This window comes from Pristis pectinata, chromosome 28 (genome assembly GCF_009764475.1).
Source record: "Pristis pectinata isolate sPriPec2 chromosome 28, sPriPec2.1.pri, whole genome shotgun sequence".
Classification (NCBI taxonomy): Eukaryota; Metazoa; Chordata; class Chondrichthyes; order Rhinopristiformes; family Pristidae; genus Pristis; species Pristis pectinata.
The window spans coordinates 2032921-2056344 of NC_067432.1; the positions used below are offsets into that span (position 1 = coordinate 2032921).

The following is a 23424-nucleotide window of genomic DNA, read 5'->3' on the forward strand; positions in this document are numbered from 1 at the left end:
GGAGAAATCAAGGAAATGGCTCTTCTAGATGTTACCTTGGGATAAGTGCCCTAATTGAGACTTACAGTCCATTTTACATTTCTTAATTAAAACCACTAATAGGGACAGATTTTCTAAAATGATAACACAGAAACATAAGTCTGGTTTTTAAAACATATTTGATGGCATGTTTACATTGGAAGTAATCAGAAGTAAGTGGCAGGTCCCAGCTACTTCAGCCACCCAATAGGAATGTAGTTTGATGTGGTATCTGGAATACAAAACTTGTGGAAAGTTTCCAATGCAAAAAAAATGTAGAGATTTCTTGTTGTGAATGAGATGTATATATTCTGAGTTTTATTCAATGCACTTGGCACAAAAATTTTACCATTGATTTGTAATCACCCTACTAGGGTTAGAAAAAAATTAAACTAATATAGTAAATATCTGTTTTGTCTTTAGTGCTTACAGCCAGTTTGGAGGATTCTTTTAAAAAAAGACGTATACACACCACACATTTCAAATTCCAATCATGCTCTTTAGGATCTCCTGCTAAAGCACATTTTAAGTTTTCTGCAAGGTAAGACCTATTCAAGAAATCTTCTAACAGAAAGAAGGTCTTTCTGGAATGTCACTGCAGGGATTTTTCACCCTCTCCTAAACCCACCAAGAAACAAAACTTGGTTTGTGGTTCAGTGAGACTTCTTGATATTACTGGTAAAACTGTGGTAAGAACACAGCCAGGATTAGATTCCCTTCACAATATAGTGACATGGTATTGTTACAAGTGTAAAAGTTCAGAATCTCTTGTGTAATACTATATGATCAAAACAAACCTTGCATTAAATTCTTCACATAACTTAATATAAGGTCATATAACCATTCTACTTGCAAAAGTTTCAGTTGACATCAACAGCAAGTCTGGAGTCTTTTAACATGTTTAATCATAATCTGTGGGTTTCCAGCTGCTGATCAGGAAACATCTGTATCCATGTTCAGTTTCTTCACTTCTGGTGCTGTTTCAGGAATGAGTATGGAACAATCAGTGCCCCTCTGTGGTTTCAGAATTGTCTGTTGGTTCATAAGAGTCAATTATTTTGTTTATCTCTTCCAAGTCTTTTGGAGTTTCCACAGCGAGACTGACATCTGTTGGAACTTGAAATTCACTAAGTGGCTCAGAAGGTGCCGTTTTGGTTACCTCTTTTGGAGTTTTATTTTTTACATTTTCATCTTCAAGCATATCAGAATCAAGCACCATCTTAGTTTCATTTGCCTCCATGGATTGACTCAAGCACTGGGAATCTCCTTGATCTGAAATGCAATGGGCCAAACACATTCATGAATAATCTGCAGGTAAATGTTAGTTCCAATGGCTGTCTCTGAGATTTGAAATGACATGTTCTCAGCTGAGAAATGTTTCTTTTGGGCACTGTGGCTCTTAAAGCTCAACTGTTAATGGATTACTACAAGTTTAAGAGAAGTCATTTTTGGGCAAAAGAAGAGAATTCTGTTTCAGTCCCTGATCCCCTTAGCATTCAGACATCCAGAGTAGAAGCAAAAGCAGGCCAAGACTGCTCCACCATTCAATAAGATCAAATTGTGTTTTTTTTTAAAGAAAGGATTGTGGTGACAATGGACCAGTTCTAGATTCCCCTGCAAGAGGAAACGTCCTCTCCACATCAACCCAGACCCCTCAGGATCTTGTACACTTCAATTGTCCCTTTTCACTCTTCTGAATTTGAGCAGATACGAGCCTAGCCTGTCCAACTTTTCCTCACAAGACACAGTCATGCTGGGAATTAGTCTGGCAAACTGTTTGCAACGTATTAACATTCTTCATTAAATAATGAGACCATTTCCATGCTGTATGTTTCAGCTGTGATCTCACCAATGGCCCATTTAACTGGTATAACCTCCCTCTTTGTATCCAATTCCCCTTGTAAATAACAAGTTAACATTAATAATTACTTGCTGTACCTGCACATTGATCTTTTGTGAATCATGTACTGGGACACCCAGATCCCCCTGCATTTTCTCACCATTTAGATAATAATGTTTTTCCTGCCAAAATGGGACACTTCACATTTAGTTGTACAGAACAAACATGGGGAAGAGTTTACTGATATGAGCAAATGAAATGTTTAACTTTAAATCTACAAATCAGAGAGGATAACTGGCTGTTCAAAAAATTTAAATTGAAACCCAAAATAATGTTTAAAATAATCTAGGATACAGAACATCTTGTTCTTTGAAATATCATCATGATACTATAAGGACCACCCAGGACAAGGTGGAAACTCTAACATAAGCAATCCCTCAGTGCTGCAAAATTTCAGCCTGGTATAATTAGATATTCAAAACCTACTTCTTATCAGCCAGAATTCTGACCAGAAACTGTGTTCAACTAACTTTCAAAGGAATGCAATTGAAAAAAACCTTAAATACCTGTTACGTCAAACATGTATGATACTGAACGTGATTTAAAATTAATGCAACATGCTTTGAGAATTATTGAGCAAAATTTCCTCAACTGAAAAAGCAATACATGTGTTGGGGCAGAAGTGGATTTGAAAAGTAGTTACAGATCTTAAATTAGGACACAAGTATATTTTGCTCCACAAATTACTACAAGATATCAGACAAATTTCATAAGCCCTATCACCAGGAACCACATTCGACCAAAACATTGTATTCCAGCACCAACTTAATCACTGTGTAATAGAACAAGTGATAAGGAAACACACTTGAAGGCTGCTAAATTCCAATTCCTCCATGTATATAAACTACTGATTGAATCCTCCTTCAGAGGAAGATAAAAGTAAATCCCACTGTTGCCTTCAGTAAAGCCAGGTCACCGTACTCCAATTTCCTTTGGTACCAAAATCGGATAGTTGCCTGCAGTAAATTACATTTTAATAAGCACTTAATAATCACCATTGGAGGGGGTTTGATTTGTCAACTGGAGTCTTGCTTGTCGTCTCTCAAGTGCAAGCCGTTTATTCCTTTCGATCCGAAGCTGTTGTTCCTCCGAGAGTGTGCTGGGGCAAGGAGTTGATTTTGCAACTGGCTGGCTTGGCATCGCATTGAATGAAGTTTCAAAATTATCAGTTTGGAGCCAGTCCTCATTCTCCACAGCTGTAAATGCAAATAATTTATTTCAGGAGGAGATTTTTGCTTGTGTCAATGTATCACAATTCTCCGGAAGCCTGCATGAGTTTATCTGGATGTTAAACTATTTAGATATCATGTAAGTCCAATTTACTGATCTGATATATTAACATCAAAAAGTCACCACTCATTTCCCACTGCAGCTTGCTATCATATTCAGTAAAGAAAAAGGCAAAAATCAAGAATGCGTATAAATGCATCAACTTAACAGTGATGCACCTCAGACCAAAAGGCCCACGAAAATTCAACTCAAGGATTTGCACAGAACTCCCTCACAAGATAATGGGGCTACTGGTGATTCCAGAACAAAGGTTTCAGGAGAATGGAGAAATATAGTCATGGATCCCTGCAAGTTCCAGCAGATAGAGATAGTACCCAATATGTATGACTTCATTAAGATACAACAAAACTCCCTGACACCTCTAATCTATAGGGAATTACAGGTTGCGAAGACAGTATTTTAGAATATATGGATTGGTCTCAGCTCACCTGTTGGTGTAGGAAATTCAAACCCATATTGGAAAGAGTTCATGTAACAAGGCTTGGGCAAAGGGCAGGAAAAACAACGGCCAAGTTTGGGGGGAAATCTCAGCAGCGTCAGATTTTCTGCACAAAACATGTCCCAAGTTGTGCTGTGCTGTTTAACCTCATTTTATCCCCAATACTAAACTCCTCAGAGTCCAGCAAATGTTAAGAAAATCTGTGGCAACTACAAGAAGTGGATTAATTGTTACTGATGGAGACAGACAGCAAAAGTATTAGGTCTTCTAGAAATTATAACGGAGCATATTTATGGATTTTAATCTTTGTTTTTGAATGCAAGAAATATTTTGACAGCCAGTTAAGGTAGTGGGTGATGACTTAAACTAATGAGTCTTTTCCCTTTTTTGTTCTACTATCTGCCTCTTCCACATACCACTACTCCTCACCCATATGACCAATTACATTGCAGAAGATCATGTCAATAAACAGGTCCTCATTGCATGGGATTAAGCCAGCTATAGATCATGTAATCTTTGCAATGTCGTCAGCAGTTAGTGCAGGCAACTTGCTGACAATTTCAAATTCTAGACTGTTTTCTCGGCTGCAAGACTGGAATCCTCCATTAGAAATTATGATTCAATCGAGGACCACATCGTCATTTAAGGATCAGTTAGGAAAGGGAATAAAAGATTTGGTCGTACAAGCACACGATAAATATCACATTATTGCTTTGGGCTAACTACCCATTTCCATGCTGACATTTGCACAGATCAGATTTGCTGTTACACCCTCCATGGAAAAACTCCTCTATCCTTGCTGTCTGGGTCAATAGACAAATAGCCACTTTAAGTAAAGCTTTCATAATACAGTGGGAATGTCCTCATCTCAGATCCTGCCTGCTTGGTGCAATACTAATTAGTACAGAGAGATGCAGTACCGAGGTGGTTAAGTCACTGAACTAGTATTCAGAGAATGCAGACCATTAGTTTGAACCCAGCATGACAGATGGAGAATTTAAATTCAAGTCATTAAATCTAGATTAAAGGCCAGTATCAGTGACATTAAACATGAAACCACTGGATTGTTGCACAAACCTATCTGGTTCACTGGTGCCCTTCAGGAGAAATCTATCCTTACCAGTCTGGAGTGTTTGATGTAACAAGATCCACTAATCTGTCTGATTTAACTACCTGCTGAAACAATACAAAATTAGGATGGCCTTCTTGAATTTATGCAGCTTCTTGGTGTATACAGCAAGTTCTGGCAAACAGCAAAATAGCTGTGGTGGGGAAAGAAGAGATCTGTTCTATTGTTTAATCCTGCACAAACAATATTGGTCACAAATCAGCATGACAACCTCTTGTCACACAACTAGAGTGTGTATACAACACACCTTTACATACTGCACTGGAAGGACAATCCCATAACATCACTTATTCAACAAAGGAAATAACACAACACCACTAAAATCACAGTGGAAAAAGCAAGCACATGGCTCGGCTACTGCAAGCCGTGCAATTTGGAACCACCTTGCATCTGTATTTGATTAAAAAAAGGAATGATTTCAGCTAAATTCAAATCCTTTCCCATTACCAACAACCCCCCCCCCCCCCAAAAAACTGAATTCTCTAAAACCGCCTCCAAAATGAAGTGCTGTTGTTTTCTTATCTAAAGGAGCACAGTGCTTCTAGAAAGATTTTGAACAACAATCAGAAAAAAAAGCACCTGCCTTCATTAGAAGTAAAGTCTTCAGTAGTGATGGGGATATCAAGTCGAATTTTCTTCAAGCAGGTCTGAAATTAAAATTTGATATTTACAATATGTTACTGGCCTGAAATTATTAATGACCCATCTTTTTGCCACAAGATGCCAACCTACACTTAATGAGTGTTTCAATTCAAGAAATACTGTCATTGTACAATTAAAAACGGACAAATACAAGAATGGTGCCTCAGAACTGGATTGCTTAACAGCACGTGCATGCCATATGATTTTTTTTAAAATGAAAAACAAAAGCTTAATGAAAAGCAGGGGCTCACTGTATGGTTTTGAAAGTCAGGAATTTTCACTCTGGGCATCTTAACAGTAATGTTTGAAGATCCTGGGTCTCACATGCAACTGAATTTCCCAACTGAAGGCCAAAGAACAAATACCAGCTGGTCACTGCGCTGAGGACTATTTAATGACCTTTCCAGGCCTACCAAGATTCTAGTGATAAACCTGTGAAATGATGTACAAGGGAACTGCCCAAACCTCAATATAGCTTCCATACATTATGGCAATTTAGCTGGTGAAAATTAATGGGGAATATTTACACAACAATTGACGGTGGTAATTGCTGACAGAAAGCTATGAACAAAAGCACAAAAATAGAGCACAAAGTTTGTGGACAAATAACACTCAGAAGTTGCCTGTAGCTACAGGAGGGTTTGTGCATAATCACATAGCAAGTGTAGACTGAGAAGCACTCAGAGGCCCAACTACATTCTGCCAATGTAAAATATATAAATATTAGAAATCTGAAATAAAAACAAAGTTCAGGAGATACTCAGCAAGTTAGGCAGTGTCTGTGGAGAGAAACAGTTAACGTTTCAGGTTAAACTTTCATGGATTCTGTCAAAAGGTCGTTGATTTAAAACATTAACCATCATATCAATCATACCCATAACACGTTACAGAAAGGAGAAAACTCAACAAGTCAGCCAGCTAGTTAATGAGTTCCAAAATGAACACAGACTCAAGGGCAGATTTGTTGACAAGGTTGGACAAGTTACTTCAATGAAACCCAATGTCGAGACATATGCAAGTAGATAAAAAATGCATACTAGCAAATTATAAACTACTCTAATTACTCATAAGTGACTACTGCAGCAGCCTGAAAATAAATATTAATTGTTAATAGAATGCTGAAAACACTCAGCAGGTCAGGCGGCATGTGTAGAGAGAGAGGGGAACAGTTAACATTTCAGGTCAAACCCTTTTTAAAATATCATTAGCGTTAAAAAGGAAACAATTATTTACTCCCAGCAGGTTTCCACTAAAAGCAATATTACAATGAAACAAATAAACAATTTTAGTGATGTTATTTGAAAGATAAAAATTAGCCAAGTCATTGGGGGGAACTCCTCTGCTTTTCTTCAAAATCCCCATGAAAGCAGACACTTTAATGCCAGTCTGAAGTCTGCCACTCTGACAGTGCAGCCCCTTCCTCTGGTACTGCAGTGGAGTGTAACAGCCCATATTCTGGGCCCAAGTCTCCAAATGGCATTTGAATCCACCACTCTCTGATGGAAGGAGTGCCTGCAATGTTGACACCAATTTATCCTTCTGCTACTAACAGAGGTCAAGCTTTCTGTTGTGCAACAGTTGCCATAGAAACAATTCTACTACTCTCTAACCACCAATAACAAAGTGCAATCCAGGAATAAGATTTAATGACATCGATAATTTCTGCAGCAATTTCATCCAGTTCTGTGTAAATATAATTTTTAATTTGCTGTCAAATGCTTTAAAAATATTTTTTTGACACCCTGATTAGGAATGGAAGGAAAAAACTCAAGATAACATCACTGAAGAGGTTACCTGAACTTCCTTTTACCACTCAAGGTTTCCACTTTGCAATGAACTCTTCAAATTGTAATTTGGGGTACAGCCTGTGAGCCCATGCTCCATGTGCCACAGAAGAGTCTTCACATCTTCACTCGTAACACAAGGAAGGAAAAATAGAATAAAAATAATGTTAATTATTTGCCCAAAACTTGGCAGTTAAAGTTCTGGGGAGCTGATTCAGGCAAGATTCTTGATAAATGTCTGACCCAATTATCCTGCACGTCCATCAGTATCAAATATTCATGAAATAGTTAGGAGCGCTAAAAAAATTATATATATCACATTTGATTCTCCCAATAGATCATCTTGAAACATGATTAATGATGATCCTGACAGTAGCTCAGTTTCTCCATTCTGAAGTAAGTTTCTGCTGTTTGTCAGTGCCGATTTCTGATGGTTGGACTACAGTTCTTATGCCAAAAAGTAACAAAGTGGACCAGTACAAGGGATTACAGGCTCCTATGGAACCAAGTCAAACCGCACATATTTCATAGAGTCACAGAGAAATACAGCACGGATTACCGGCCCTTCGGCCCAACTAGTCCCTGCCAACCACTGTACCCACCCAGCTAGTTCCAATTTCCTGCATTCAGCCCATATCCATTCAAGCACCTATCCAATGTGCTTCTTAAATGGTACTATTGTACTTGCCTCAACCACTTCTTCTGGCAGCTCTAGTCCTTATACTCACTGCCCTCTGCTTGAAAAAGTTGCCCCTCAGGTCCCTTTAAAATCTTTCCCCTCTCACCCTAAACGTATGCCCCCTAGTCTGGAATCACAAGAGGCTGCAGAGAGTTGTAGACTCAGCCAGCTCCATCATGTGCACGACTAGGCCCCACCATTGAGGACATCTTCAAGAGGTGGCGACTCAAGAAGGTGGCATCCATCACTAAGGATCCTCACCAGCCAGGACATGCCCTCTTCTCGTTACTACCATTGGGGAGGAGGTACAGGAGCCTGAAGACCCACACTCAACGATTCAAGAACAGCTTCTTCCCCTCTGCCATCAGATTTTCTGAATGGTCCATGAACACTACTCATTATTACTTTTTTGTTTTGCACTATTTTGTTTTTTGTATTTATAGATTTTTATGTCTTTGCACTGCTACTGCTGCCGCAAAACAACAAATTTCACATCATATGTCAATGAAAGTAAATCTGATTCTGATTCCCTTTACCCTGGCAAGACTGTTACCATCCACCTTATCTATGCCTCATAATTTTAAACACTTCCTATAAGGTCACCTTCATTCTCTTAGTCCTGGCCACATCCTCATTTACATTTAGTTTAGTATACATTTCCAGTGAACTTTCCCATTGCAGCCAGTGGAGTTTTGTTAAAGATATATACAGAACAGAATAGCAACTTATCTTTATATAGCACCTTTAAAGTGGGGAAAACGCTAGATCCTTATAGCTGCATTATCAAACAAACTTTGACACAAAGCCACATAGAGAAATATTAAGATAGATGAGCAAAGGCCAAAGTAAAAAGCAAAAGTATGGGGAGGGAAAAAGAAAATGAATAGGATGGGAATCCATAGTCTTAAACCCAGATGACTAATGACAAGGATAGGGAGGTTAAACTGGGACCACAAGAGCCCAGAAGATATAATGGACTTGAAAAAATGGAGGAGTTTACAGAGAAAGGGAACAGAAGGCCATGGGGGGGGGGGGGGGGGGGGTGGGTTGCAGGTGGATGTTGGTGCAGATGCAGATTTGAAAACAAGGATGAGAATTTTAAAGCTGGACTGGAAGCTGACATGGGTCAGCAAGCCCCGGGGTGAGTGAAGCTGGTCCAAGTTACAATACAGGCAGCTGATTTTTGAGTGAGTTCAAGTGGCCAACTTACCTCATGTCCTTTGCCTTTGAAGCGGACACCATCAAACAAATTTCGTAAAGCTGGCAATCCTCGATCTGAAGTCAATCTTTAACACAAAGAGAAGCAGCAACATTTAATAAAACTAAGCTGCTTCTGGGTACAGTGGGGACACTGTGCTCCAGTTCCTGGACTAGTAACCCAGAGACTGATTCATATCCCACCTTGGCAGCTGTGGGATTTACACGGAGACACAAGGGACTGCAGATAGATCAACCATGATAGATGGACTGATAGGGCAGGCTTGAGGGGCCTGGTACCCGAGTCCTGCTCTTGTTATCTTGTGTCCTTATAATCACCAAAACCTTCTGTTCACTGTTACTTGGCCAATTTCTTATCCAATGCTATTAATTATCCTTTTGTGCTGTGTGCTTCAACTTTGCTGATAAGCCTGTCTTGCAGCAGCATATTAAAATACCTTGGAAGTCAAAGTACGCCACATCAACAGCATTATCCTCATAACTATTACCTCAGCAAAAAATTCAATCAAGTTGTTTAAAAAATGTGTGCTGGCTTGCCTTAATTACTTAATTTTTCTCCAGGTGACTATTAATCCTGTCTTGGATCAATGTTTCTAAAAGCTTTCCCACCAGAGGTGAGCTGATAGGTCAGCAATTTTCCTGGGCTTATTCTTGTTCCTTTTGTGAACAAAGGAGTAACATTCGTCACTCTGCAGCTCTCTGATGCCACCCTTATAACCAATGAGCACCGAAAGATGATGGTCGGTACCCCCACAATTTTGTCCTGTCCTGCCTTCAAAACCCCACTCAGTCCTCGCAGTTTTCCTACTGTTCTAATACCTCCATGCTATCAATGTTTTACATACCTAGTGTCTCAACTAAAATTACACATTTATTACCTTAACACTGCCCTTAGCAACCATCTGCAAGTTTCCATTTTGGTCCTTAGTGGGCCCCACTCCTTCATGGGTTATATGAACACTACCGAATTATTTTTGCACTATTTATTTATTTTTGTAATTTGTAGATTTTTATATCTTGCACTGTACTGCTGCCACAAAATGACAAATTTCACATCATACATCAGTGATAATAAATCTGATTCTAATCCTCACAGAACACTTTTGGATTCCCATTTACATTAGCGGCTAGCTTTTGTCGTACACACCCTGCCCCTTATTTTAGTTTTCACTTCCCCTCTAATTCCTTAATAATAAGCCTCATTTTTGATGACACTTATAACTTATCATTAGCAACTATTTTTGCTTTATTTTCCTCTGTACCCATTCTGTCAACAGAGGTATGGATTTGCTTTTTTTTCTTTGCTCCTCACGGAAATGTGCCTCAACTGTCCCTGAACCACCTCTGGTTTAACGGTAAACCTGCTGTTCTGCTGCAGTTTTGCCTGTCAACTTTTTGGTTCCAATTTACCTGGGCCAAGTCCACTTCATCCCACAGAAATTGGCTCCTTTCTCCAATAACTACTTTTACTTGGATTCTTACTTCTCCTCTTCTACAGTAATCTAAACCTGATGATGACGTTATGATCACAATCTCCTAAATGTTCCCCTTTGAACATAGAACAGTACAATGCAGGAACAGGCCCTTCAGCCCAAGATGTCCTGTGCCAACCATGATGCCAAATTAAACTAATTCCATCTGGCTGCTCATATCCTTCCATTCCCTGCCTGTTTGTGCGTCTGCCTAATGCCTCTTAAACATTGCTCGTATCTGCTTCCATCGCAATCCCCTGGCAGTGTGTTCTAGACACCTACCATTCTCCACATAATAAAAAGTTGCCTTTAAATCTCCTTTAAACTTTCCCCCTTAAGTTGGTGCACTTAACAGAACTTATTCCAAAGACCCGATCCAGCCAGTCCAGATAAAGGGCCCTCAACCTGAAATGTCAAACTGTCCATTTCTCTCCACAGATGCTGCCTGACCTGCCTAAGTTCCTCCAGCATCTGGTGATACCTCCTCCTTGTCTGGACAGAAACACACTGCATCTCAAAAATTATCCTGGGACCCATTTGAGAAAACTCTTTCACCCTCTCCACCTTAACTTTATTACTATTCCAGTTTACATTGGGATAACTGAAGCCCTATTAAACCACCCTGTAGTTTTTAATATTTCTTTTCTCCCTGTATTTTAACTCCCCCATTGGTGACTTATAGAACACACCAATGTTCCTTCTCCTATTCCTCAACTCTAACCAAACAGATTCTATCCCTGGCATCTCTGCACTACCCTCTCCAACATTAACCTTTTGAGTTCATATTGCTACCCCTCCTCTTTCCTTCACAACCCTCCCCGAACACACCACTTTCAGGAATATTTAATGCTCAGTGCTGCCCGAGGTTCTGTTATCATCACCATATCATATTCTTACATAGTTATTTATGCCAGTTATTCACTAATCATATTTAGCACAGCCCATACACTCACAAAAATGCAGAGTGACTAAATTCGATTCTATAATTTCCATTTTCCCTGACGTAAAATCCTTACACTGACCTAATCAGTGAACTATCTTCCCGACTTCCTTCTGTTTTTTTGCCTTTTATTTTTTTCCCCCAACTCTGACTCTGCCTGCTGCTACACTGTTGAGCTTGTGCACTCTACCGCTGTCTAATAACACTCTCTGGCTGTCCTTGCCCTGCACTGCCTTTTCCTTCAGAACTTGAGGCGTTTAAGAGGCTCTTAGATAGGCACATGAATGTGCAGAGAGTGGAGGGGTGTGGGCACTGTGTCGGCAGAAGGGAGTAGTTTAATTGGTTTGGCACAACATCATGGGCCGAAGGACCCCATCCCTGTGCTGTACTGTTCTATGTTCTATGTTCTATGTTCATACCCTCTTACCTGACCCCTACCCATTTCCAACTTAGCTTTTTTTCCCTCTAATTCTAACCTCAGGATCCCAATCCCCTACCAAAATCATTTAAACCCTCCGCAACAGCATTAGCAAACTCACCCCTCAAAGGTATTAGTCCCATTCTGTTGCAGTGCAACCAATCTGGTTGCAGAGGTGCATTCCACCTGCAAACCCCACCCACCAGCCCACACCCTCCCAGATACAGTCCCAATTTATTTGGAACGTAAAGTGCTCTTTCCAAACCATCTCTCCAGCCACACATTCATCTGCTTTATCTCCTATTTCTGTACTCAATTAACACATAGTACTTGTAGTAAACTAGACATTGCTGCCTCAACTTCTTTCCTAGCTCCCTAAACTCTGCCTGCAGGACCTCGTCCCTCTTTCTACCTACATTAATGCTGCTACCTCGCAGCTCTAGGACCTGGGTTTGATCCTGACCTTGGTGGCTGGCAATGTGGAGTTTGCACGTTCTCACCATGACTGTGAAGGTTTTCCCCAGGTGCACTGGTTTCCTCCCAAAGACATGCTGAAAGATTATATGGCTACTGTAAGTTACTCCTTAGTGTAGATCAATGGCAAAATGAACTAAAGAGAACTAAAGAACTAAAAACAAACTACAAGCCAGCAGCATTTCTGGAGTAGTATCCCAGTCCAGATGAAGGGTCTCAACCCAAAACGCCAACTGTTCACTTCCCTCCATAAGATACTGCCTGACCTTGCTGAGTCCTCCGGTATCTTGTAAGATGCATGATTTAACCCACTATGTCCCAAATGCAGATAATTTCTCCAAAGCTCCTGCCATTACAACATCTGGCAGTTGTGCCGCACACCTCAAAGGTTTCCGATGTGCAGCAAAGTTCTAACCTTCCTGAACATCACATGGTGCAAATGTAATTCTGAGCAGTAGGATGTACAAGTGCCAAGTGCTTTTTCCCCCCAAATACCTGGGCATGTAGCTCAGCCTGAGGATTTCTACTCCAAGTTCAGTCTATGTGTTTTCCTTCAAAAATAAAGAAATCACTGACCTGATATGCAAACTATTCTCTCCCCACAGATGCTGCCTGGCCTGCTGGACACTACCAGCAACTTCCCTCTTTATTTCTGATTTCTAGCTTCTGCAGTACTCTGATTTGTATTTTTTTTAAATTCTCAATGTACCAGGCACTGCCTGGGGACTAGCTTTGGTTATGATCAGCAGTTACAGGAAACAAAAGCATCCATTTTAACAAGTTCAAAGCTTTAGTTACCGCTGAGCATCCAGTTTCGGCTGTGGCCTTCTTACACTTTTCATGAGTACTACAGGCTACTTGGATTGAGTTCCCTCTTGTTCAGCTTCCTCTTCTGGAAAAACAGAGTAAAATACAAATAAAACAATGCAGAGTACATCAGTGAGGTGGCTGCTAATCTAATAGTGTACAGAATGCACTTAAGTCCCTGCATAACAGTTTGAGAAGAACTCAAATTCAGTTTGAGAAGAACTCAAATTCAGTTTGAGAAGAACTCAAATTCAGTTTGAGAAGAACTCAAATTCAGTTTGAGAAGAACTCAAATTCAGTTTGAGAAGAACTCAAATTCAGTTTGAGAAGAACTCAAATTCAGTTTGAGAAGAACTCAAATTCAGTTTGAGAAGAACTCAAATTCAGTTTGAGAAGAACTCAAATTCAGTTTGAGAAGAACTCAAATTCAGTTTGAGAAGAACTCAAATTCAGTTTGAGAAGAACTCAAATTCAGTTTGAGAAGAACTCAAATTCAGTTTGAGAAGAACTCAAATTCAGTTTGAGAAGAACTCAAATTCAGTTTGAGAAGAACTCAAATTCAGTTTGAGAAGAACTCAAATTCAGTTTGAGAAGAACTCAAATTCAGTTTGAGAAGAACTCAAATTCAGTTTGAGAAGAACTCAAATTCAGTTTGAGAAGAACTCAAATTCAGTTTGAGAAGAACTCAAATTCAGTTTGAGAAGAACTCAAATTCAGTTTGAGAAGAACTCAAATTCAGTTTGAGAAGAACTCAAATTCAGTTTGAGAAGAACTCAAATTCAGTTTGAGAAGAACTCAAATTCAGTTTGAGAAGAACTCAAATTCAGTTTGAGAAGAACTCAAATTCAGTTTGAGAAGAACTCAAATTCAGTTGAGAAGAACTCAAATTCAGTTTGAGAAGAACTCAAATTCAGTTTGAGAAGAACTCAAATTCAGTTTGAGAAGAACTCAAATTCAGTTTGAGAAGAACTCAAATTCAGTTTGAGAAGAACTCAAATTCAGTTTGAGAAGAACTCAAATTCAGTTTGAGAAGAGAACTCAAATTCAGTTTGAGAAGAACTCAAATTCAGTTTGAGAAGAACTCAAATTCAGTTTGAGAAGAACTCAAATTCAGTTTGAGAAGAACTCAAATTCAGTTTGAGAAGAACTCAAATTCAGTTTGAGAAGAACTCAAATTCAGTTTGAGAAGAACTCAAATTCAGTTTGAGAAGAACTCAAATTCAGGTTTGCTGGGTAGTTTATCCAAGTGGTCATGGTGATGGACTAGAAATTCCTTCATGGAGACAGATCTTGCCAATCCACTTCCAACGCGTGAAACATCTGCAGGGTCATGAGGAAAAGATGAGGGGTGGGGGCACTCAAACTGCTGCGTGGACCAAGAGAAAGGGGACCGACCTGCCAGAAAGATTGCTCTTCTTAACTAAAGGCAGAAGCAGATCACAATTCTTCAATTAAGACCAGGTCTGTCTAAGTTTCCTCATCACTACCACTTCACACCCCTACTTATCACCCACACTGCCTTTCATGGGCCCAGAATTGCAAATGAACATTGCTCAAGTGATGACAAAATGTGCATTGCTTGTCATGTGATAACACTGTACAAGCCTGGCAGACACCATACCCATCACTTGTGAAGGGACAGAAATTTTCACAAGCCTACAGAGTGGGAATTAAGTTCCCAAACCATGTCTACCAACCAGGCTTCAAATTCCTTTACAAGATGTACAGAACGTCACTGTAAAGCAAATGACATACTGGTCCACTCTGTATGACTTTACTTAGAGTAAATTAGCCACTTTGTGGCTAAACACAGCTCCAATGTCATATATAAATTCACCACCACTGTCGTTGGATGAATCACAGGCTTTGATGAGTCAGCTTACCGGAGCGAGATAGGTCACCTGGCTGAGTGGTGCCACAACAACAACCTCTCACTCAATATAAACAGCTGATTATTGACTTCAGGAACAGGAAAGAGAGTGAACATGTGCCAGTCTACATTGGGGGATTGGTGGTGGAGAGAGTCAACAGCTTTAAATTCCTGGGCATTAACATATCTGATGACCTGTCCTGGGCCCAGCACAGATGCAATCACAAGGAAGGTGCGCCAGCATCTTTACTTTCTTAGGAGATTAAGGAGGTTCAGCTTGTCACTAAACACCCTAACAAACATCTACAGATGTACTGTTGAAAGTATCTGGACTGGTTGCATCGTGGTCTGGTACAGCAATTCAAATGCACAGGAACGTCAGTAGCTGCAGAGAGTAGTGGACTCTGCCCTATACATCACGGGCACATCCTCCCCCCCTCCCCACCATCAGTAGTATCTACAGGGGGCATTACCTCAAGAAGGCCATGCCTTTTCCAGGCTACCACTGGGCAGGAGGTACAGAAGCTTGAAGTCCCACACCACCAGATTCAAGAACAGCTACTTCCCTTCAACAATTCAGTTCTTGAACTAACCGGCACAACCTTAAATCACTAAAATGGACTTTTTTTGTTCTATTTGTGTTATTTCTTGTACAAATTGTGTATAATTTGTTTTTCTTGTGAATGCTGCTTATCTGATGCTGCTGCAAGCAAGTTTTCCATTGCACCTTTGTATACACGTACTTGTGCAGATGACAATAAACATGACTTTGAAAAATGTTACTCAGGGAGAACCCAAATACTCACATAAAAGACAAAAAAAAACAGAAGGTATCATGGAAATTTTCCACTGAACTCAAAAAGATTTAAAGTAATGTATTAGTTATCCACAAAGCCAAGTTCAATTTTAAACAGCTGACTTACCACCATCAGCGAGAGGTTCACCATATCCCAGTTGGCCAGGTGACGATGGAGGAGGAAGCGGAGGAAATACTTCATCTTCTAACTCTTCATTGTCAGGGATATCGAACAAACCATTTTCCAAAGCGTCACTCATCATTGCAACTTGTCCTATCCACTTTAAACAAAAGTCAGGTTGCTAAGTTAAAAAAAAACAATAAAAGCTCTGTTACAGAGCATGGACAAACTGACACTTCATCAAACACATTGGCCTGGTCGCTCCTTGGGTACCGCTCTGACCTCAGCCCAATGCTCCCTCTGAAGTGCTGGTTGCCACCCATTTACACTAGTCCTACTGATCCCATTTCTTATTCTCACCACATTCTTATCAATCCCCCCAGATCTTTGAATCTTCATATTCTTTGAAATCTCATCAGTTTGTTGGCTTTACACCAGTATTCGTTTACATACTGTTAAAACAGTTATTGCCCTAAAAAAAAAACACCTGTAATCATTTAGGAAAGCTGAATATAATCAAACCTCGTCAATGTGAATTTATGAAAGGTAAATCATGCTTGACAAATTTGCTCAAATTATTTGAAGATGTGACAGAGTTGACAGAGGAGAACCTGTTGATATTGATTAAGTTTCCAAAAGGCATTTGGCAAGGTGCCACACAAGAGGCTGACACATAAATTACAAGCCTAAGGAAGTGTGTTAGCAATGGATTGAAAATTGGTCGTCACATGGAAAGCAGAGGTGGAATAAATTTCAGGCTGGAGGGAGGTAACTAGTGAAGTACCCCAGGGATTAGTTCCTGGCCCTCAACTATTTGTTATTTACATTCACGACCTGGAAGAAGGAACAGTATGCAAGGTTTCCCGGTTGGTGTGATTCTGCAACAGAATATATACATTGTATAAAGTGATTTGACGAAAATCCTTCAATGCAGAGAAGCGCAAGGCAAGAGGAATCTAAAGGCAGATTATCTAAATGGAGAAAGACTGCAAACAAGTGAAGTTCAGACAGATCCAAGTGTTCCAGTGCATGAATCACAAAACATTAGCAAGCAGGTCCAATAAGTAGTTAGGAGAGCAAAAGGCATGTTGGCCTTTATTGCAAAGGGGTTGGAGTTTAAGAATAGGGGAGTTTTGTTACAATTGTGCCAGGTGTTAGCGAGGCCACACCTAGAATATTGTGCAGTTTCAGTCCCCTTACCTAAATAAAAAGATAATGTAGCATGGGAGGCAAAGGAGATTCACCAGCTAATTCCTGGTGTGAGAGGCTTATCCCATCAGAGAGGCTAGACAGTTCGGTTTGTATTCCTTGGTTTGGAAGTATGAAAGATTACCTTATTCAACATTAAGATCCTAAGAGGGCATGATAGTGTAGATGTTGAGAATGTTTCCAATAGTGGGAGAGTCAGGAAGAAGGAGACACAGCAACAAAAATAAGGGGTCCATCATTTAAAACAGACATGTATACAAATTTCTTCTCTGAGGGAAGCAAATCTCTGGAGTTATCTGCCTGAGAGTGGTGAAGATTGATAAATATTTGAAAGATGAAGGAATTAAGGGTAATGGAGAATTGGCTCAGAAGAGGCCAGCGTAGATCAGCCATAATCATATTGAATGGTGGGGCAGGCTTGAAGGTCAGAGTGGCTTACTCCTGCTCCTATTTTCTTGCATTCTTATGTATATCTCATGATTAGAATCCCTTTTCATTCCTGCTGCTCATCCCATGCAGGTCTGTTAGAACAAAGCTCTATTTACAGCTATGGAAATGCACTATATATACTAATTTAATCCTACCAGGCCAGACCAAGTTTGCTACAACAGCTGAACTAAGGAGGGAATCAACAAAAAGTAACAATCACTCTCCAGCCCCTTCTGATGAAAACACATCAAGCTGAAGTCTTAACTCTGTTCCTTCCTCATCAGATGCTGCCTAACCTGAGTATTTTGAGATGTGTTTGATTTCAACAAGCCAAGAGCCCAAAGACTCAATGGCCTCCTATGTTGTATGAAAATAGGACATGAAATATAAGAATCATTAGTTAATTTAATAAAAACAGAGATTTTGGATAGAAAACAAAAGTTTTGAGATATTGTTATTAATTTCAAAAAGATGTTTAAAATCAATTTAAAGTTATAATTCAAATTAGCACATTATAAGAAAATATATTGTTCCATATATTTTTTAAAAAAACAGCTTATCCAAAGCAGTTTAAGAGTTGATGTACTGAAATACAATTTAAAATACCTCATAAATTACCCTCCCAACATTTCCACAGGTCATCTACAAGGACACCCTTTGGAAACCAGCCAAAAGTACTGCTATTTGGATCTTTAATTTAGTCTATTAATGTAAACAAACACTATTGGCCAAAAGTGCATCAGGAAACCACCGAATTTCCAAGACATAAATAAAAACTGCTACATAGGAGGAACCAACAATTTGCAATAATTTAGAGATATTTAAATCTATTTGAGAAAAATTACATAGCTATTTAACACCTACATCTCAGATATCAAACCATCACTGGGTTTACTTTTCTACCCCAGTAACTCCACGCAAGTGGGAACATTCTTTAATAGTAACCTTTTCAACATTAGAGTCTCAATTCCTACATCCTCCTCACCACTTCCTTGGGTCAGTAACATTTTCAGATATACTCTGCAAATACTGGTCAGCAACAAGCAGAGAAGCCATAAATTCATTTTTCCTCCTTAAAGACAGCAGACATTTCTCAAGATAGCAAGGCTGAAACAGAAACTCAATAATCAGGGGCCTCTGAAGTTAAATGGATGATCCTTCATCTTTCCTGCTAGCATCAAGAGTACATTCCTTTTTCAATCATCTGACATTTCAAACTCAGATCTAGAATCAGAATCAGATTTATCACTGACATACGTCGTGAAATTTGTTGCTTTGTGGAAGCATTGCAGTGCAAGACATAAAGACATAAAAATTACGACAAGTTACAAAAATAAATAAATAGTGCAAGAGAGGAATAATGATGCAAAGGTACATGGTACAAAGGTACATTAACACAGGTTTGAAACACACAGTTCACGAGTGGAATTGCAGGATCTTCACGGACAATCCCAATAATGACATGAACGCTGCTCTGCTATCATAGCTCAGGAACTCAAACACTTTGACATCGATGTTGCCACACTGAGTGAGACGCACAGGCAGAAAATGCCAGTTTAAAGAACAAGGTGGGTGCACCTTGTGCTGGAGGGGCAAACTGGAAAATCAATGCTGTCTTCACAGAGTGCTGCCATCAGGAATGAGCTAATCCTGGGCTCACATTCTATTTTGAACTCTGCTGTGGAAGAAGATTAGCAGATGGACAGGGATAAAGATTCAAGGGTGCACTTAAAGCCTACTTGAAGAAGTGCAACATCCACACCAACTCCCAGGAATGCCTACGCCATGACCACTCAAAGAGAAGGAGCACTAGAATGGTATTGAGATGAAAAGCACAATGATGCTAGAGGAATTCATCAGGCCAGGCAGAATCTGTGGAGAAAAGCAGGCAGTCAACATTTCGGGTCAAGAGAGACAAAGGACTGCAGATGCCTGGAATCTAGATGAAAAGCACGATGATGCTGGAGGAACTTTGACTGAGATCTTGATGTAACACATGGAAGCCCTGTGTAAGTGACAGAACAAGGAACCAACTCAAACATTACCCTCCACCTGCTCCAACAGCCACCTCCTGCCCCACCTGTGGAAGAATCTGCAGTTCCCACAATGGCCTCATCAGCTACCTCAGAACCCACAAAAACAGAGTAGAAACAAGTCACCCTCGATCTCGAGGGAATGCCCTGAAGGAGGAATGAGAACATAAAACAACTTTAATTATTTAGCTCTTTGAATGCAGTGTTGCGACATTTTACTACATTGTTGGCACTATACAAACCCAAGTAGCTGCTGTTAGAAAACATTCCAGGCATTTCAACGGCTGTGTTATGAAAAAATCAGCACTGTGCCACACACGGATACTTTAGGGCAGGTGGACAAAAGCTTTGTTAAACAAATGGGTTTTAAGAACCATATTAAAAAAGGAGAAACAGGGGTGATTCAGAAAGCTGATCACTGGCAACTAAATGTACAAATCACCAGCAGCAAAGATATAGAGAAGCAGAGACACTGGAAGATTGTGGAGTTGGAGGAGGATGAGGCAACTAATTATAGTTATGCAACTATATCAGATCATGTTATAAAGCCAAAGCAAAATAAAAAAAAAATCAAAGCAGCTCATTCCAAATAAATCTAGTACACAGAATGTTGCAAGTAAACAAAACTAAACCAATACAGGAACACAGCAACAAAAGACTTTTTGATTTAAACTACAATTATCACAGGTTTCCCCAAAATGAAAGTGAATGAGATGATGGAAATAAAAACAAAGCTTTATGGACAAGTTGCCCACATAAGCCATCATGGAAATCATACTGTTCAAATATAGAGTCAGACAACACAGAAATGGGCCCTTCAGCCCAACTCATCCATGCCGACCAAGGTATTTCTCTGATCATCAAGCATCTATTTACACCAATCCTACACTCCTCCCATTTTATTCTCCCCACATTGTCATCAACTCCCCAAGATTTTACCACACACTAGGGGCAATTTATAGAGGCAAATTAACCTACACATTTTTGTGGAAGGAAACCAGAGGACCCAGGGGAAACCTACATAGTCACAGGGAGAATGTGCAAACTCCACATTGACATTCACTGCTGTCTATATGGAGTTTACACATTCTCCTTGTGACTATGTAATCTGTGTCTCTGGAGCTGTGAGGCAGCAGGTCTACTAGCCATGCCACTGTGCAGCCCACAGCCAGCACCATGCATATATTTTTGCAGAAGATGCAGAGATTAGTCAGACAGTCCAGAACAAGGACAATACAGAGAAGCTTGGATTATTCCAAAAACAGTTAAGTGGAGATTTAATGAAGCTGTTCAAAATGAAGAAGTGTTTCGAAAGTGTAAGTAAGGAGAAACTGGCTGGAGAATCAGTGACCAGAGAAAAGAGGAAAGTGATTGCCAACAGAACCAGAAGAGAGAAGGTAGGATGAAAACATATCTAGTAAATTGCTGTGACTTGATTCTGATGTCTGAAAAGGCAAATTCAATTGTAATTTTGCAAAGGGAACTGAATAAATTGGATTAAACAAAAACAGAAAAGCATTCCTTACAGAGAACCAGTATAGAAATTTGTGAACAAAAGGGTTATACTGTATGAATTTTTCCCTGTCACATTCCTCTCTCCCCACACCACATGTTCCACAGAAAATCCACACACAGGAGGACATTTGGCCATTGTCTTTGCACTGATTGACAATAAGCTAGATGATAAACCACTATGACACTAAAGGAACTGGCAGAGCCAGGCGTCAGTCCATGGGAAAAGCGGCGGTCAACATTTCAGCTCAAGACCCTTCTTCAGGGACTGAAGAGAGGAAAGGGGAACCCATAGATAGGAGGGAAAAGAGAGCAGCGATAGGTGGACAAAAAGAGGGGCAGGTGGGGTGAGCACAGGGTGGTGATATGGTAGTAAGAGATGGCAATAGGGCCAGTGTGGGGAGAGGAGGGGAGAGCAGATCCACCAGGGGGTGGCAAAGGTAAAGATGAAAAAAAAGTTGCCCCGAAAAGTGTCTTCAATCTGAAACATTAACTGTTGCTCATCCCACAGATTGTGCCTGACCCTGCTGAAAGTTTGCAGCTTTTTCTGCTTTTAACATGTGGGAAGTGTTTGTCTCTACCACCCTCTCCGGTAGCGAGTTACAGCTCCCTCCAATCCTTCCTACCATATCCCCAAAACACACCCCAACTCCCATCAAACCCCGCCCCCCACCCCTCCCACATGGTCATACTCCACCCCACCCCCCTCCCCACCCTCAACAACCCCTCCCCCTCCACACCCCACCACCTCCCCCTCACACACCCTCCCATCCCTCTCACACCCCTCCCTCCCTCTCACCACCCCACCCCCCCACACCCCTCCACCCCCTCACACCCCACCCCCCCACACCCCTCCCACCCCTCACACCCCACCCCCCCACCCCCTCACACCCCACCCCCACACACCCTCCACCCCCTCACACCCCACCCCCCCACACCCCTCCACCCCCCTCACACCCCACCCCCCCCACACCCCTCCACCCCCTCACACCCCACCCCCCTCCACCCCCTCACATCCCCCACCCCTCCCCTCCTCACACCCCCACCCCTCCCCTCCTCACACCCCCACCCCTCCCCTCCTCACACCCCCACTCCTCACCCCCCTCCTCACACCCCCACTCCTCACCCCCTCCTCACCCCCTCCTCACCCCCACCCCCTCCTCACCCCCACCCCCCTCCTCACACCCCCACTCCTCACCCCCTCCTCACCCCCACCCCCTCCTCACCCCCACCCCCTCCCCACCCCCACCCCCTCCCCACCCCCTCCTCACACCCCCTCCCCACCCCCTCCTCACCCCCCTCCCCACCCCCCATCCTCACCCCCTCCCCCACCCCTCCTCACCCCCTCCCCACCCCCTCCTCACCCCCCTCCTCACCCTCACACCCCACGTTCCCCCGCCGGACCGCGGCCTCTCATTTTTCGTCAACAATTTTCAATGAAGAAATAAATGTAAAAGATGGTTTTTTTTTGGGGGGGGAAGCGGAGAATTTGGAAAACTACAGCCACAAACATGGGCCCCTTCAGACGATGCAGAGGTGAAGCCCCTCAGCGGCCGCCCCACCTACCGCTCCAGCTCCCTCACGGAAAACCCTCGCCGTCCCCGCAGCCAAAGCGCGCCTTCCACCCACCAACCAATCAGATAACTGGCTATTATATTCAACCAATAAAAGCTCAGGCATACGTGGCCAATCAGAGCCTCAGAACAGGAACAGCGCTGAATCAATCAGAGCCTACGATCGTCCTTACTGTAGGAGCCGTCCAATAGGATTGAACGTTACATAATGGACCAGGAGTGAATCGTTCTGAGCCAATCAGCCTTTACCTTTACATGACATACGTCACGCGCGGGAAGTTTAATTCTTGAACTAACCTGCTGGAGGGAGTCAGCGGGTCGGGCAGCGTCTGAGGGGGGAGAGGAATTGTTGACGTTTCTGCATCAGAACAAGAATGGTTCACTTTCTTCCAAAGCTTCCTGTTTATTTACTGATTCTGCTTTTTACTCCTCAGGATTTATTCTGACTTTTCATCTTACGTTGTGTAAAATCTATCAGGACTCGATCTGATAACTCTGCTTCTCTCTCCACAGACGCTGCCCGGTCTGCTGAGTGTTTCCAGTATTTTCCGTTTATATTTCAGGTTTCCAGGATCGTGGTTTTTCTTTTGTCTTTCTGTGTTTATGTTCTGCCCAAGCCTCCTCCACCCTACGGTAATAAAAGTGATAAAAACAGAAATTGCTGGAAACC

At 41.3% G+C, this 23424-nt stretch overlaps 2 protein-coding genes across 5 annotated transcripts in view; one reads left to right on the forward strand and one right to left on the reverse strand.

The window, feature by feature from the left end:
• The window catches only part of dis3l (DIS3 like exosome 3'-5' exoribonuclease), a 48671-nt gene extending 47441 nt beyond the window's left edge, over nt 1–1230 (forward strand). The window contains 1 exon segment of the mRNA XM_052040594.1: nt 2–1230. Coding sequence (XP_051896554.1) covers nt 2–45 — 44 coding nt within the window. The 3' untranslated portion in view covers nt 46–1230.
• tipin (timeless interacting protein) lies at nt 1022–22797 on the reverse strand. 4 transcript variants are annotated; one of them, XM_052040597.1, is made up of 7 exons: nt 22747–22797; nt 16004–16157; nt 13202–13295; nt 9092–9167; nt 5360–5423; nt 2914–3114; nt 1022–1290 (listed from the first exon to the last, which is right to left on the reverse strand). In XM_052040597.1, exons 3-7 carry the CDS (start codon nt 13243–13245, stop codon nt 1022–1024), a joined length of 654 nt encoding a protein of 217 aa, XP_051896557.1. In that variant the 5' UTR covers nt 13246–13295; nt 16004–16157; nt 22747–22797. The 4 variants fall into 4 exon arrangements, with proteins under 4 accessions (XP_051896557.1, XP_051896555.1, XP_051896559.1 ...); XM_052040595.1 differs by having other exon boundaries at nt 16004–16178; XM_052040599.1 differs by lacking the exon at nt 22747–22797 and adding an exon at nt 22557–22718.
• Between the last annotated feature and the right edge of the window lie 627 nt (nt 22798–23424).

Bases quoted from the DNA above. Each gene is read 5' to 3' on its own strand.
- tipin (XM_052040597.1), bottom strand. From the start codon at position 13,245: ATGAAAAGTGTAAGAAGGCCACAGCCGAAACTGGATGCTCAGCG. The intron at 9,168-13,201 runs GTAACTAAAGCT...TTTGTGTTAAAG, and splicing joins CCGAAACTGGATGCTCAGCG to ATTGACTTCAGATCGAGGAT. The intron at 1,291-2,913 runs GTGATTATTAAG...ATTGCATTTCAG, and splicing joins AAATCAAACCCCCTCCAATG to ATCAAGGAGATTCCCAGTGC.